The sequence below is a fragment of the Scomber japonicus genome, chromosome 7 (genome assembly GCF_027409825.1).
Source record: "Scomber japonicus isolate fScoJap1 chromosome 7, fScoJap1.pri, whole genome shotgun sequence".
NCBI lineage: Eukaryota > Metazoa > Chordata > Actinopteri > Scombriformes > Scombridae > Scomber > Scomber japonicus.
In genome coordinates this window covers 24,649,477-24,664,046 of record NC_070584.1, presented here as the reverse complement: position 1 = coordinate 24,664,046, position 14,570 = coordinate 24,649,477, and the positions used below count along the sequence as shown (strand labels likewise).

The 14,570-nt window shown below is 41.6% G+C and overlaps 1 protein-coding gene across 1 annotated transcript in view; it reads left to right on the top strand.

Moving 5' to 3' along the window:
• The window catches only part of hmcn1 (hemicentin 1), a 78,363-nt gene that overhangs the window by 53,550 nt on the left and 10,243 nt on the right, over positions 1-14,570 (top strand). Inside the window, exons 41-81 of the mRNA XM_053322600.1 lie at positions 303-478; positions 628-724; positions 1,056-1,186; positions 1,344-1,491; positions 1,720-2,001; positions 2,126-2,293; positions 2,936-3,049; positions 3,303-3,389; positions 3,513-3,704; positions 3,821-3,994; positions 4,259-4,372; positions 4,494-4,639; positions 4,766-4,916; positions 5,180-5,374; positions 5,461-5,574; positions 5,691-5,878; positions 6,167-6,263; positions 6,381-6,542; positions 6,679-6,792; positions 6,899-7,101; positions 7,217-7,298; positions 7,389-7,520; positions 7,707-7,856; positions 8,041-8,200; positions 8,317-8,441; positions 8,551-8,734; positions 9,229-9,326; positions 9,784-10,062; positions 10,155-10,351; positions 10,531-10,612; positions 10,781-10,917; positions 11,008-11,149; positions 11,332-11,476; positions 11,797-11,924; positions 12,014-12,170; positions 12,426-12,547; positions 12,770-12,934; positions 13,071-13,178; positions 13,351-13,503; positions 13,629-13,748; positions 14,060-14,329. Coding sequence (XP_053178575.1) covers positions 303-478; positions 628-724; positions 1,056-1,186; positions 1,344-1,491; positions 1,720-2,001; positions 2,126-2,293; positions 2,936-3,049; positions 3,303-3,389; positions 3,513-3,704; positions 3,821-3,994; positions 4,259-4,372; positions 4,494-4,639; positions 4,766-4,916; positions 5,180-5,374; positions 5,461-5,574; positions 5,691-5,878; positions 6,167-6,263; positions 6,381-6,542; positions 6,679-6,792; positions 6,899-7,101; positions 7,217-7,298; positions 7,389-7,520; positions 7,707-7,856; positions 8,041-8,200; positions 8,317-8,441; positions 8,551-8,734; positions 9,229-9,326; positions 9,784-10,062; positions 10,155-10,351; positions 10,531-10,612; positions 10,781-10,917; positions 11,008-11,149; positions 11,332-11,476; positions 11,797-11,924; positions 12,014-12,170; positions 12,426-12,547; positions 12,770-12,934; positions 13,071-13,178; positions 13,351-13,503; positions 13,629-13,748; positions 14,060-14,329 — 6,189 coding nt within the window. The remainder of the gene's footprint in view (positions 1-302; positions 479-627; positions 725-1,055; positions 1,187-1,343; positions 1,492-1,719; positions 2,002-2,125; positions 2,294-2,935; positions 3,050-3,302; positions 3,390-3,512; positions 3,705-3,820; positions 3,995-4,258; positions 4,373-4,493; positions 4,640-4,765; positions 4,917-5,179; positions 5,375-5,460; positions 5,575-5,690; positions 5,879-6,166; positions 6,264-6,380; positions 6,543-6,678; positions 6,793-6,898; positions 7,102-7,216; positions 7,299-7,388; positions 7,521-7,706; positions 7,857-8,040; positions 8,201-8,316; positions 8,442-8,550; positions 8,735-9,228; positions 9,327-9,783; positions 10,063-10,154; positions 10,352-10,530; positions 10,613-10,780; positions 10,918-11,007; positions 11,150-11,331; positions 11,477-11,796; positions 11,925-12,013; positions 12,171-12,425; positions 12,548-12,769; positions 12,935-13,070; positions 13,179-13,350; positions 13,504-13,628; positions 13,749-14,059; positions 14,330-14,570) is intronic.

Genomic DNA, 14,570 nt, shown 5'->3' with positions numbered 1-14,570 from the left:
AAAGAGCAACAGATGCCCAATTTAACAGAGCCTGTGCATCATAGGAAGCAATTATTCTGCTCACTTATGAGGTAATATGAAGAGTTTATTTTAGAATGGCACAGCGGGATAACTTTCACGGTCAATTACTGTAAAAGAGCATCTAAATACATTATAGAGTAATCAAATGTATGTGTAAATGTTTAATGGTTTCATGTGTCATTTAGTGTCTCATTTGTTTACATAACTCCCTTTCAGAAGAGATGCTTGATGATGTAATCTGTTAGAGAAACAATTTTAGTAGCTTTTCATGTTTTCCACAGTGCCGCCTAACATCAAGGGTGAGGAGGTGAATGCCACAGTGATGCTTGGTCGTCCAGTGGAGCTGCACTGCCAGAGTGATGCAATCCCTCCACCCACCTTGTCCTGGCGCAAAGATGGTCGCCCGCTGTTCAGGAAACCTGGCCTGACTGTGTCAGAAAATGGGAGTCTGCTCAAGGTAAAGCTAGAGTTATATTATACAGCAAACTAATTGTCCCTTTTTATCATAACCGTGCCCTCCCTCATGGCTTTAGAGATAATATGATGCTTAATATCACAGCGTCTTAATATCACATCTCATGATTTGTCTATGAATCTGATTGATAGATCGACAGTGCCCAGGTGCAGGATTCAGGCAGGTACACATGTGAAGCCACCAATGTTGCTGGCAAGACAGACAAGAACTACAACCTGAATGTCTGGGGTGAGTTTATCTTTATATTTTTGTCTGTATTGTAAACCATTTTGTTTATGCTTTTAAAAAAAAGTCAATTACATCAAAGGTAAAACATTTCAAATGTCACTGTTTGAAGCTAAAACAACTCTTTCTGAAAGACTACATACACCTTTTACCATAGTTACTAGTGTTTAAACTGACCTGAAATAAATGTATATTTTTATCTCACATTTTCACAAACAGTGATGTGACAGCATGTCTTTGCTGTGGCAGCTTGTTTGAGACCAATTTGAAATTGCACCAGTTTAGCGTGAATGAAATGTGAGCGCCTCCCTTTGGTGTCCTGTCATTATTACAGTTTATCCCAGTATCCGTGGCTCAGAGGAGGTGTCTCCACTCACAGTGACTGAAGGAAGTCTCATCACTTTGGTGTGTGAATCCAGTGGCATACCGCCACCCAGTCTTACCTGGATGAAGGATGGTAAGTCTGTATGAAAATGTGTGCGTGAGACTAATAACATGAGCAAAGGAAATAAGCTGTATCGTAATATCTTAAAAACCATGACGTACTGAGTACTTTGTGGGTAATATATTTGAACAACATGCCCATTTGCGTTTCATGTGTACTTCTATTCCAGGTGTGGAGTTGAAATCTGACCAACGGCTCAGGGTTTTGTCAGGAGGTCGCCAGCTGCAGATCTCCAGTGCGGAGAGGACAGATACAGCCTCCTACACCTGCACAGCCTCCAGCGCAGCTGGCACCACATCCAAGGAGTACAGCCTGCAAGTTTATGGTACCTATAAACCAGTTCCGGGATATCTATTGATCAAAGCCATTTTACTTATTACTTTGCATTTTATTACTGAAAAGGAAAATAATCAGAGTGGGGGTTCCACTGTGACTCAGTCTCAGGGTGTGAAAATCATTAAAAATATGCTTTAAATAGATGAGAAAGGTCATCTCCTGTTTAAAAAGTGATGTATTTCTCACCCATATTACTCACCTGCTTTTCTCACTTCAGTTCGCCCTTCCATCAGACGCAGCGAGGGTGACACGAATGACATTATTGTGACAAAAGGAGGTGATGTGACACTGCAGTGTGCTGCGGAGGGCGTGCCCCGACCAGCGATCAGCTGGCTGAAAGATGGACGGCCTATCACAGGCCAGCATGGAGCTAAGGTTCTGAATGAGGGGAGGCTGTTAACGATTAAAGATGCTAAGGTGTCGGACACAGGACGCTACACCTGTATTGCTGTTAATGTGGCAGGGCAGGCTGACAGCAAGCATGACATCAGTGTACATGGTATGAATATCAACACTTTTAGAAGTTGTTTTTTGTGTTTACATTTCTCTTTCATTTCTTTAACAATGTAAATGTCTTTAATTTTCTAACTGTCCTATTCCCTTATGTCCTCTCCTTTGCCCAGTCCCACCTAATATCATTGGTCAGATACAGTTTCCAGAAAATGTGAGTGTTGTCGTGAAGAACCCAGTTGCTCTGAGCTGTGAGGCTTCTGGCATCCCTCTTCCTGCCATCACCTGGCTGAAGGATGGTCGGCCAATCAAAGGGACCAGCTCAGTGCGAGTCCTCTCAGGTGAGTTCTCATTGGACTTTCTGGACTGTCGTCGATCTTAGTGATGGAAGAGGCTTTCTTATAAATACAGTTACAAAAAATGTAGTTTGTGGTGTGTGTCAAATGTTGGTGATGTTTTCAAAAGTAATATAAAATTCTTTCTAACTCATTATGGAACAGACTTGAGGAAAGCAAGCCTCCTACTGAAGGATTAGAATGAAAGAGGAGTCACTTCAACTGTTTTGTTTTCCAGTTGGGTTTCAAAGGCCAAGCCTTTGTAATACATCACTAGTAATAAGATGTAATAGGATCATTGTAACTGGAGCCAAACTAAACAGTTGAACAGGCACAAATCTGTGAAAGAAGACAAACCTCTTAGCAAGAGGAGCAATTGCTTTAAATGTGTATTTTTAAGCATTTAACTGAATTTAATGGGTGCTTCCAAATTAAACTGGCTCTTGATCTTTGGACTGAACATCCAAATTCTTTCTGATAATTGATCCTGGATTGCAAGGAAAGGTTATTTACTTTCAGTAAGCTACCATTTTTTAATGTTGGTTACACATCTTAGGGGTGTTTTTCTGTGGAAAAGGGCCTGTGAAAACATTCCACAATGACAACGGAGAAATGATGATAATTGAGTTAAATTAATTTAATTTCCAGGGGGACGCAGCCTGCGTCTAATGCATGCTGCAGTAGAGGATTCTGGGAGGTATACCTGCATTGTGTCTAACAGCGCTGGAGAAAAAAGGAAGAACTTTGACCTTGATGTCCTCGGTAAATGACTACTATCTTAATATTTTGTTAAATGGGTGTATACTGACTGAAAATGAACATTAACAACATTAAAACCACATGTATTACAATATCTATGTTAGGAGTGAAAACAAGTTTACTCTTGTAGTATAGGTCCATCAACTTCAATTAACATCAATATGGAGAGATGAACATGGATCCCACTGTGAAAGGTTTTCTTAGGAATGGGGAGACAGTGAGAACCATTTAATTGATTTTCAGTTTAATTTGACAGTTCCACCAACCATTGTGGGTGAGGGAACTGTGGTCGATACTAAAGTCAAGGAGCAACACAACATCACTCTCACCTGTGAGACCTCAGGTAATTGTCATAATATACACTTATACTCAAATCACATGCTCTACTATTGAATAGTCTCTCCTGAATCTAGACTACATTAAAGATTATCTCTGTGTCACTCTTTCACCCTCAATGATTTCCCAGGTAACCCCGTACCAGAGATTAAATGGCTGAAAGATGGACAGCAACTGGTGCCTGACAGGCGACATCAAGTGTTGTCTCATGGTCGTTTCCTCCAAATTTCTGGTGCCCAAGTTGCAGACACCGGCAGGTACAGCTGCTTGGCATCTAACAGTGCAGGGGACCGCAGCCGTCATTTCAACCTCAATGTCCTGGGTACAAACACATCTGTTACTCTTTTTAATCCACTAAGGATCATTTTATAACTGCATCAAAATGTTTCAGGTGGATTACAATCATTGCTTTGATTTGATTCCTGCTTTCCTTGCCAGTTTCTCCTACCATTGCTGGGTCGGGTCCTGACGGTTCTGCAGAGGAGGTGACAGTAACCCTGAGCAGCCCCACCTCCCTGGTGTGCGAAGTCCAGTCTTACCCTCCTGCCTTGATCACCTGGCTCAAAGACGGCACTCCGTTTGAGTCCAGCCGCAACGTCCGAGTCCTTCCAGGTTTGAGGTCTATTTAAAGTCTAACTTTACATCAGGATGAAAAGTAAGGTTTTATTGCTCTGTGGTTAGTTTCACTTCTGACAACAGCCAGCATTGCTGATGGGTGTGGTCAGAAGTGCCCTGCTTGACTATAGCTGAACATCCCTGCAACAAAGTGAAAAAGTAGACCACTGTAGGTCAACAAAAACAGGATTGTTCAAGCTGCTCTTAAAACATAGAATAGTATGTTACATCATTTGTCATTCATCACCCATACTTTCACAGGTGGGCGAACCTTGCAGATCCTCAATGCTAAAAAAGAGGATGCTGGGAGGTATACCTGTGTGGCCACTAATGAGGCTGGAGAGACACTGAAGCACTATGAGGTCAAAGTTTACGGTGAGATCATTTGGTTTATTTCTTGTTTGTTACATCATGCAAGCATTCATGAAGCATGCTGGATCTTCCTGATGCACCACTAAAGTCACTCATATCATATGTGTGTGTTTCTTGACCTCAGTTCCCCCACAAATCAATAAGAATGATATCCCAGGGGAAGGACTGGCCCCCAAAGAGGTCAAGATTAAGGTCAACAGCACATTGACCCTGGAGTGTGCAGCTCAGGCCTTCCCTAGCCCAGCACTGCAGTGGTACAAAGACGGACAGGTAGAAATTCTTCATCTGTCACTAGTAGAGCATTTTTATCATTTTCACACCTGTCTGGTAGTAGTAGGATATTTTATGTTGGAATTAAAGCCTTTTCATGCCTCTAATGCCTTTTCTCTTCCACAGATCCTGCGGGCAGATGACCACGTGTCCATCACCGCTAATGGTCGCATCATACAGATCAAACATGCTCAGGTGTCAGACACCGGCCGATACACCTGCGTAGCCACTAACATAGCTGGAGAGGATGAGAAGGACTTTGATGTAAATATACAAGGTGAACTGGGTTGACTGATGATAATGTACCTGAGCTTTTCATGGGCTCAGAAATAATTCCTGTGCTGTTTTTTAATTGTGATACTAAAACTGCTTGATCTTAATAACTGCAGATATAGCATTGAGTTAAGCATCAATAAAAAGCCTTAGAGATAAATTCTGATCCATACCCTTGCTTATGTTTCCCACCACTGACATAAATGTTCCAAAAATGCTCAAAGATGGGCTTCAGATGTATTTTCTTTTTATTATCACCCTGTTTAGTTCCACCTAATTTCAACAGACCTGGTGGAGTTGGTGACACATCTCTCCCAGGCTTCGGAGGGGATGTTCGTGATGTGATACTCAATAATCCCATCTCTCTGTACTGTGAGACCAACGCTGTCCCCCCTCCAACACTCACCTGGTACAAAGATGGACAGCCACTGGCCTCCAATGACAAAGTTCTGATCCTTCCAGGTGAGACAGTCAAAGAAATCAGAGTGAATGAGACAGAGAAAGTTAGAGAATGAGTTCATGCTAATCTGTTAGTGTTTTATTCTCAGGGGGGCGAGTTTTACAGATTCCCAGGGCCCAGGCTGAAGACACAGGCAGATACACATGTGTGGCTGTCAACGAAGCAGGAGAGGACTCCATTCAGTATGATGTCAGAGTATTATGTGAGTACTTTACATTTGTGGCACATATAAAGGTAATTTTAACAGAGCTGGGAAAATCTAATTTTTGCTTTGCCATATTTGCCTGTTTCTTTATCTGTATTTCTGTCCTGCACCAGTGCCCCCAACCATACGGGGATCAGACAGCGACTTGCCTGATGAGGTAACAGTCCTGGTCAATAAAACTACCCAACTGGAATGTCACGTGGATGGAAACCCTGCACCCAAGATTACCTGGTTTAAGGACAACCTGCCAATCAACTCTGATGGTCCACACAGAATCCTTTCCAATGGGAGAACGCTTCAGGTAAGAGCCAGGAATTACAGACAATGGCCTATTGTATCTATTCATTCATTCATTCATTTGCAGGAAACTAACCATAAAACTATAAATCCCTGTACCCTTCTATAAATACTACCTTGAATGTTAGACCTTTTCTTGTAACTATGTCCATCACAATATGCAATATAGATATTCTAATTATTACATATTTTGCTGTCTAACTTATCTGTGAACTTCATCTCTGATTGCAAACTGATGACATAGTACATGTACAGTTGATCCATATTCTTACTTGGTGTGTTTAATCATCAGGTGTTGACGGCTCAAGTATCTGATACAGGACGCTATGTGTGTGTGGCTGACAATGTAGCTGGAAGTGCAGAAAAATCCTTTAATCTTAATGTTCATGGTGAGTCACACAGGCACAGTAATTTATAAAAAATAAAAAATAAAAATCTTATTTTGTTTGTTAAAAAAACCCAAATCATTTTGCCATATTGAATGTTGATTTTCTTTTTCCTTTCAGTGCCTCCTGTGATTATAGGCCTGAGTCCTGAGAATGTGACAGTGGTGGTGAACAACTTTGTGTCTCTGTCTTGTGAGGCTATTGGCTTCCCCCCGCCCACCTTGAGCTGGCTAAATGACAAGGGCCCCATTCAGGCCAACACCAATTCACTCATCCTGCCAGGTACTGAAAGCTTGGAATGATCTAAACCCACAGGCTCACATTTAAAAGAGTAATAATTTAGCAAAGCGAAAATGTGAAAGTGATATGCAATATAAATGCCTAATTAATGCGTCTGTGTCTGCAATTGTGTCTCCAGGCAGTCGTACATTACAGATCCTGAAAGCAAAAGTATCTGATGGTGGAAAGTACAGCTGTGTGGCCATGAACGCAGCAGGAGAAGCTTACAAACACATCTACCTCACAGTTTTCGGTCAGTCCACATCCACATTATATGTATTTTACACTAGGCACCTGACTTTGGCCTCTAGTTGTATATTGTAAAGTGTCAATATTTTCCTATTTCCTTCTCTTCCCAGTTCCTCCCAGTATCCGGGACAGTAGTGGGGACTCTCCTGTGGTTGTGAATGTGCTGGTTGGAAGATCAGTAACTCTGGAGTGTGAGTCCAACGCTGTTCCTCCTCCCACCATCACCTGGTACAAGAATGGCAGGGTGGTGACAGAATCAGACAACTTGCGCATCTTGGCAGAGGGGCAGATGCTGGAGATCAAAGGCTCAGAGGTGAGCGATGGATGAATGCTATGTTGTCTGCTCCTGCCAGTACTATAATGTCTATTTGTTGTCTCAATATATAAAGGCTGTATCATAATAAATAAAACTGTCTTTTGTTCTTCAGGTGTCTGATACTGGACAGTATGTATGCAAAGCCACCAATGTTGCTGGTCAGGTGGACAAGAACTTCCATTTGAATATTTATGGTATTAAACTCTAGACAATCATTTATTTCAATGAGCAAAGTTTTTATTTTTATTTTAATGAGAAAATCTTTCTCTCTCCCTCTCTCTAAGTACCTCCCAGTATTGATGGCCCAACAGAGGAGAGAGTTGTGGAAACCATCAGTAACCCAGTCACCTTTGCCTGTGATGCTACTGGAATCCCTCCTCCGAGCCTCACGTGGCTGAAGAATGGACGGCCTATAGGTGAGCCTGTGTGGTTAAGGCTTTAAGATATGAGGGCTTTATACTGTTTATTAATCATACAAATCAGGAAAAACTGTTTCCTCATCAAAAAATTGTAGAGATAACAGTGGATGAGTGCTGAATGTTTGATGAGTGCGTTGTCATAGTATTTTATTTAATATCAAATGTATGATTTTTTTTTTTTAGAGAACTCAGAGTCTCTGGAGATGCACATCTTTTCAGGAGGCAGCAAGCTTCAGATTGCACGGTCACAGCTTTCTGACAGTGGCACTTACACATGTTTGGCTTCCAATGTGGAAGGCAAAGCACGCAAGAGCTACCACCTCACCATACAAGGTACATGTGGATCTTTAGTTGTTAACTAATTTTTTTTAAAAAGCTAACTTGTAGAGAAATTATAAATTATTGCAGTAAGCTTAATGTGTCTTATATGTTACCACACAAATACTTGCATATACCGCTTTGTGGATTCTCATTGTATTCACTGGATTACAGCTAACAACAGTTACTCTCCGTTAAGTCCCTCCTAGTATCTCTGGATCAGAGCTGCCCAGTGAGATAGGTGTCCTGCTAAATGAAAGCCTACAGCTGGTCTGTCATGTCCAGGGAACCCCGACTCCAACCATCCAATGGCTGAAGGATGGGGAAGTCATAACCAATAAAGGGAGCACAGGGTACAGGTACAGTAATACCTGCCAGAAAATAATAACAAAATGGGATTTTATGTGTAATGTTTGAGATTGTTCAGTAATGTTATGATCATAACTGCAACTATGTGATGCTGCTTTCCTTTCAGAATCAGTCCAGATGGCAGCACACTCTCTGTGACTAGAGCTCACACCACAGACAGTGGCAAATACACTTGTGTAGCCACCAACAGTGCAGGAGAGGAGGACAGGATATTCACTCTAAATGTCTATGGTTGGTTTAAAACACTTCAAAATACAAACAGTTTCCCCCAGTTGTATTTCTCCTTGACGTTTGAGCTTGTTTTCACAACACTGACCTCGTTCTCCATCTGCTCCTCCAGTGCCTCCTGTGATTGAGGGCAAAGGTGAGACAGTTGAGGAGTTGATCACAGTCCTGGACAACTCTGTCAACATTGAATGTGTTGCTACTGGCTCTCCTCCACCGCAGCTTAACTGGCTGAGAAATGGCCTGCCTCTGCCAGTGTCCTCCCACATACGACTCCTCTCTGCCGGACAGGTGCTCCGGTAGGTCAGTGGATGATAGATGAGAAGACAATGCTGCGTTATGTCCTCTTGTGTCTCTTGTGCAGGGAAAATTTTGATCTGAGACCTTGGTATATGTACTATATTATATGGGATGATTGCAAAATGTTGCAGATTGTAAGGGTAAGAAAGTATTGGTCACTTTTTGGCCATAAAACCAGCAAGGAAACCTTAGAGTCCTTGCATCTTTTTACTTGTGCAATTCCATTTAAAGGCTGACTATATCCTGGATTACCTCATTTGGGTCAATGTGGTTTGACCTGACTAAAAACTCTCACATAGAGGACATCACATCTAGAGATTAATATTTAAACATTAATCAGAAATGTCCATCTACAGTAACAATTAGTCTAATAAATCTTATCTGCCCTAAGAAAATGTGTTGGAAAAATAAAATATGGAGGATTGTTTTAAAGCTTTAGTGAGAGTTCAAAGGTATCAGGATACTTAAATGTTGTACCTTTTGTATCTGCCAGGATTACACGCACCCAGGTGTCCGATGGTGGCACATACACCTGCGTGGCATCAAACAGGGCAGGAGTGGACAACAGACATTATAACCTGCAGGTGCACGGTGAGTCTGGAAACCTGCATTGCTGATTTGTAAGATATGAATATGTCAGAAGGCAAATGAAGCAGGTGGACCCAAATGCATGAGTCAGCAGGCAGACAAGACCAAGAGTAGAACTATTTATTGAAAATCCAGACGTGCCTGTGACACAGGAACTGACAAGGGGAGCAGATAACTCAACAAAAACTAATCTGAAAACTGGATTTAAATACTAACTTAACTAACAAGGAGATGTGGAACAGGTGAGTGGACAGGGCAACAGGTAATAAGCTGATTGGCTGGAGAAGACACTGGACAGCCCAGCTTTACATAACGTAGAGAAAAGAAAAACATGAGTCCATGACAGAATAATCAAATCAACAATAAAAAAAATGAACTCTTTCGGTTTTATACAGTGTTTGTGCTTTGAGATGTCTCCAGTCAAACTGATAAACAAATTGTTCTACATTACCCTTTTCAGTCCCTCCTGGTCTGGATGGAGCAGGGAGCACAGAGGATGTGACTGTGGTAAAAGGAAACTTGGCTTCTCTGCTCTGTATTGCTGATGGGACCCCGACTCCTACTATGTCCTGGCTCAAAGGGGGGCTGAGTCTAATTCCTGACCCCCACCTCAGATTCCTCAACCTGAACACCACTCTACAGATCACCCGGGCCCAGGTCAATGATACAGGACGCTACACTTGCGTAGCTAACAACACTGCTGGTCAAGCTAGTCGTCACTTCAACGTGAAAGTGCTGGGTGAGTAAAAGAGCAGATCCTAGCTTTGAACCCCCGTGTTTCATTCACAGATGTGAAAAGAAGTATTTCTTAGTTTTATTTTTCTTTATCAGACCCTCCACGCATCAAAGGCTCTGGTGTACCAGCAGAAGTATCTGTGGTGGTGAATAATGTACTGGAGCTCCAGTGTGAAGCTTCAGGTATCCCTACACCCTCCCTGACCTGGTTGAAGGATGGACGCCCACTCCCCCAAACAGACAGCCTGCGCCTGCTCCGCGGAGGAGAGGTCCTCCGTGTGGCCTCGGCACAGGTCAGAGTAACCATTGTGATTTCCCATTACTTATATCTTTAACTTTAATTTAATAATTTTTCTATAAAGCATGAGAACCATACACTACATTGCATACTATATATGATAACATAAAAAACACCGCAGTGGTTTTTGCATCTTTTTTCAGTGTTCTCACACTTTTTTCCACATGTACTCAGTTGGAGGACACAGGCAGATACAGCTGCTTAGCCAACAGTCCAGCAGGAGATGATGACAAGGAGTTCCTGGTTCGAGTGCATGGTGGGTAACATATAAACAGTGAGCACTGTGCATAATATTTTTAAAACAATATATGGCTTGCAGGCCATTTACACGTTACAACTATGTATCCTTTATTAGAAAACTGATTTAGTTCTTGAAAATGAGACTAGGCCATGAGATTCATGTCATTACCATTTGTTGTACCAGTTCCCCCTAACATTGCGGGGGAGAGCACACCTCAGGATGTTTCAGTGCTGCAGAACAGACAGGTGACTCTGGAATGCAAATCTGATGCTGTTCCACCTCCGACTTTGACCTGGCTCAAAGATGGTCAGCCACTGAAGGTGAGAAATCAAACTAACATCTATCTATACATTGCCAATTCTAGTCCTGAAACACGTTCATCATTTTATCTTTGTTTTATCTCTGTGTAGGCCTCTGCCCGTTTGCGTATTCTGTCCGGTGGCCGCTACTTACAGATCAACATGGCTGAGCTCAGTGATAGAGCTCAGTATACTTGCGTAGCCAGCAACGTCGCTGGAAAAACCACCCGAGAGTTCAACCTGGCTGTCAATGGTACAGTTACATCTTGTACTGACAAATATATAGAGAGAGAATCTACATTAAAGTTTCTTGAATCTTGAAATATTCTTTCCTATTGTTGATGAGAATAAATAGTTATAGAACAAAAATTATTATGAAGATACAAAAGAGTAAATAAAATACGTGTCTGTCAATCTGTCCACGTGTCCCTTCAGTGGCCCCAACTATCCAGAATGGCCCCCAGACAGTCTCAGTCCACATCAACAAGCCAGTAGTGCTTGAATGTATCGTAAGTGGAGTGCCTCCTCCTCGTGTCACCTGGAGGAAACATGGTGCCATATTGGCAGGAAACAACCACAGGTAAACCCAAACATCCCAAAATATTGTTGTTGTCCATTATTATCATGATTGTTGTTATTATTATTAGTAGTAGTAGTAGTAGTATTAGTATTAGTATTATTATTATTAGTATTAGTATTAGTATTAGTATTATTCATTTATTATCAGTAGTAGTAGTAGTAGTATTTTACAACTAGTACATGCATGTTGAATTTTGTGGATAAAATACTTTAATAATCCCAAATCTGCATACTTCAAATATGTTAATCACTTTTAGTATTTTAGCATAACTCTATTACTTAGAGTACTTACTCACTCAGTTTGTATGAACATGTGTGCAGGTACACGTTTGTAGAGGATGGGTCATTACACATCCACTCTGCTCAGGTGACCGACACAGGTCGCTATCTCTGTATGGCAACAAATCAAGCTGGGACGCAACGCAAGAAAGTGGATCTGCAAATATATGGTGAGTGCTAACATCATTACAAAGACTTTGATTACTTTCACAAACACAGTCACCAAATGATTTTATAATCTCTGGTTTGCATCTTTTAGTGCCTCCCTCCATCGCTCATGGTCGAACCAACGTGACAGTTACAGTCAATGTTCAGACCACCCTGTCCTGTGAGGCCACTGGCATACCCAAGCCCACAGTCAGCTGGATGAAAAACGGTCGAACCATCAATACTGACCAGAACCAGAATATGTACAGGTTGATCCAGGTTTTCTCTCTCTCTGTTTCCTTATCCCAGATCTTGAAAGTCCCCAGGGCAAGGTTTTACTGAGAATATAATACCTGAATTTTTTCATATATTTTTTCACATACTTAACACACTATATACTGTATATTTTATGAGTATCAATTTAGTAAAATAACAATTTTACTTGACTACACTGTCCAATTTTTTGAATTGTCATATGTAGATACTCCAAATACTAACTTCACCTCTTTTTTTATTATTTGCAGATTACTATCATCAGGCTCCCTGGTAGTTATAGCGCCCACAGTTGATGACACAGCAGTGTATGAGTGTGTTGCCTCTAATGAGGCAGGGGTAGACTCCAAATCCATTAACCTCACTGTTCATGGTGAGTGGCCAAATGTTACAAAATGTCGATCAATAATGTATGTCTGATTGAACTAATCTCTCTAATGTGAACATTTTGGTGCAAACTTGAACTTTTACAATTCAAACATAGCTAATTTTTTCTAAAACTTCTCTCTGTATTTATGTATTTTAAGATCATTCATCAATGTAAAGTATACATATTCGGATTCTACCTTTTAACTGCTGTCATTTGTCCTCTTAGTTCCTCCATCTATAGCAGATGAACCCACAGAGCTAGTTGTAACCAGACAGTCCCCAGTTGTCATTGCCTGTACTGCATCTGGCGTCCCAGAGCCCACAATCCACTGGAACAAAGATGGCATAAAGCTGCCCAGTCAGGGACAGGGATACACTATCCTGTCTGCAGGTCAGAATCATACCCATTGATAAAAAATATCTAAAAGTACACAAGAGTTACATGGTATACCAGCCTCAAAATCACTGGAAAAGTATTTAGTGCTAATAATCATTAATGTTGGTCTGGTTTGTGATGCTGTGCTCAGGTGCAGTAGAGATCACATCAGCTGAGCTCAGTCATGCAGGACTATACACATGCATGGCCAAGAATGCTGCAGGCTCCACCCAGCGTCGTGTGCAGCTCACAGTGCAAGGTAAAAACAAAACTACATATAGAGACTTTCTGCTGTTTTGAGGCTGTACAATCAACACAAGGCAAATATATTAAGTGTTCAGGACTTAATTACTTTTCTTTTATTTGATATCTGTTTCATTTTGCTCTTGAGACCTTTCTGGGCATCACTCTTTTTCCATCCATCTTCCCAGAGCTCCCAGTGATCCAGTTCCATCCGGCCACCTTGGATGTGATCCTCAATAATCCCATTACGCTGCCTTGCAGGGCAACAGGCTCACCCAGGCCTACTATCACCTGGCAGAAGGAGGGCATCAATATACCCACTACAGGTAATCATCCTGTATGTGTATCAGTGATCTGTAGTAGTAGTAGTAGTAGTAGCAGTAGTAGTAGTAGTAGTAGTAGTAGTAGTAGTAGTAGTAGTGACAGTGACACATCTCTTGGTTCCTGATAGGTGGAATCTTCACAGTGCTGCCTAATGGAAGTCTGCAGATCTCTAAGGCTTCTGTGTCGGACTCTGGTACATACATATGTGTGGCTCAAAATCCTGCTGGCACTGCTCTGGGCAAGACCAAACTCAGAGTACAAGGTAAGCCATACTCTCAGGTAGTGGTAAAAATATTAACATCTCATATAATAATAATAATTAGTTATCTGCAGGGGTTGGACAAAATGACTGGAACATTTTATAATCTAAAGCAATCTTATATGATCTAATCTAATCCATTAAAACACAACATGCAAAACCTTAGCTTTTCCATGTTGCATTCCTTCCAATCATCTAAATTTGTTTTAGCCAGATACACACACTTGCTGAGTCCTTCTTTTGCTACTAATGCTAATGAATATTCTAAATACGCTGACTACATGTGGTGTTTCCTCTGGCATTGTGTCTGGCAGTCCCTCCTGTGATCAGCTCAGAGACTCAAGAGTACCTGGCACCTGTGGACTCCTCTGTGACGCTGCAGTGCCAAGCTGACGGCTCCCCTTCCCCTTCTGTCACATGGCATAAAGACGGGCAGCCGCTGAGTGAATCTGTGCGCGAGCGTGTGCTCAGTTCAGGTTCCCTACAGATCGCCTTTATCCAGCCAAGCGATACTGGACGATACACTTGCATTGCTGCCAATGTGGCGGGTACTGTCAGCCTGGAGATGAGCCTTACTGTACAGAGTAAGTTTCATTAAATACACTAAAAATGAGCAACCTGCTTTGCCCATACTGCTGCATTTGTTTTCTCTTTAATTTTACTGAAGGGGAAACTTCCCTTTTGTGCCATTAAGTGGCTCAAATGTGTTCATGGCATTACAGATACTCTGTCTGAGTGTATTTTAATGTAACTCTAACTATACTAATGTTTTAGAATTAATATTATATTGAAAAATGAAATCATAACCACAGCTAAGAACTAATT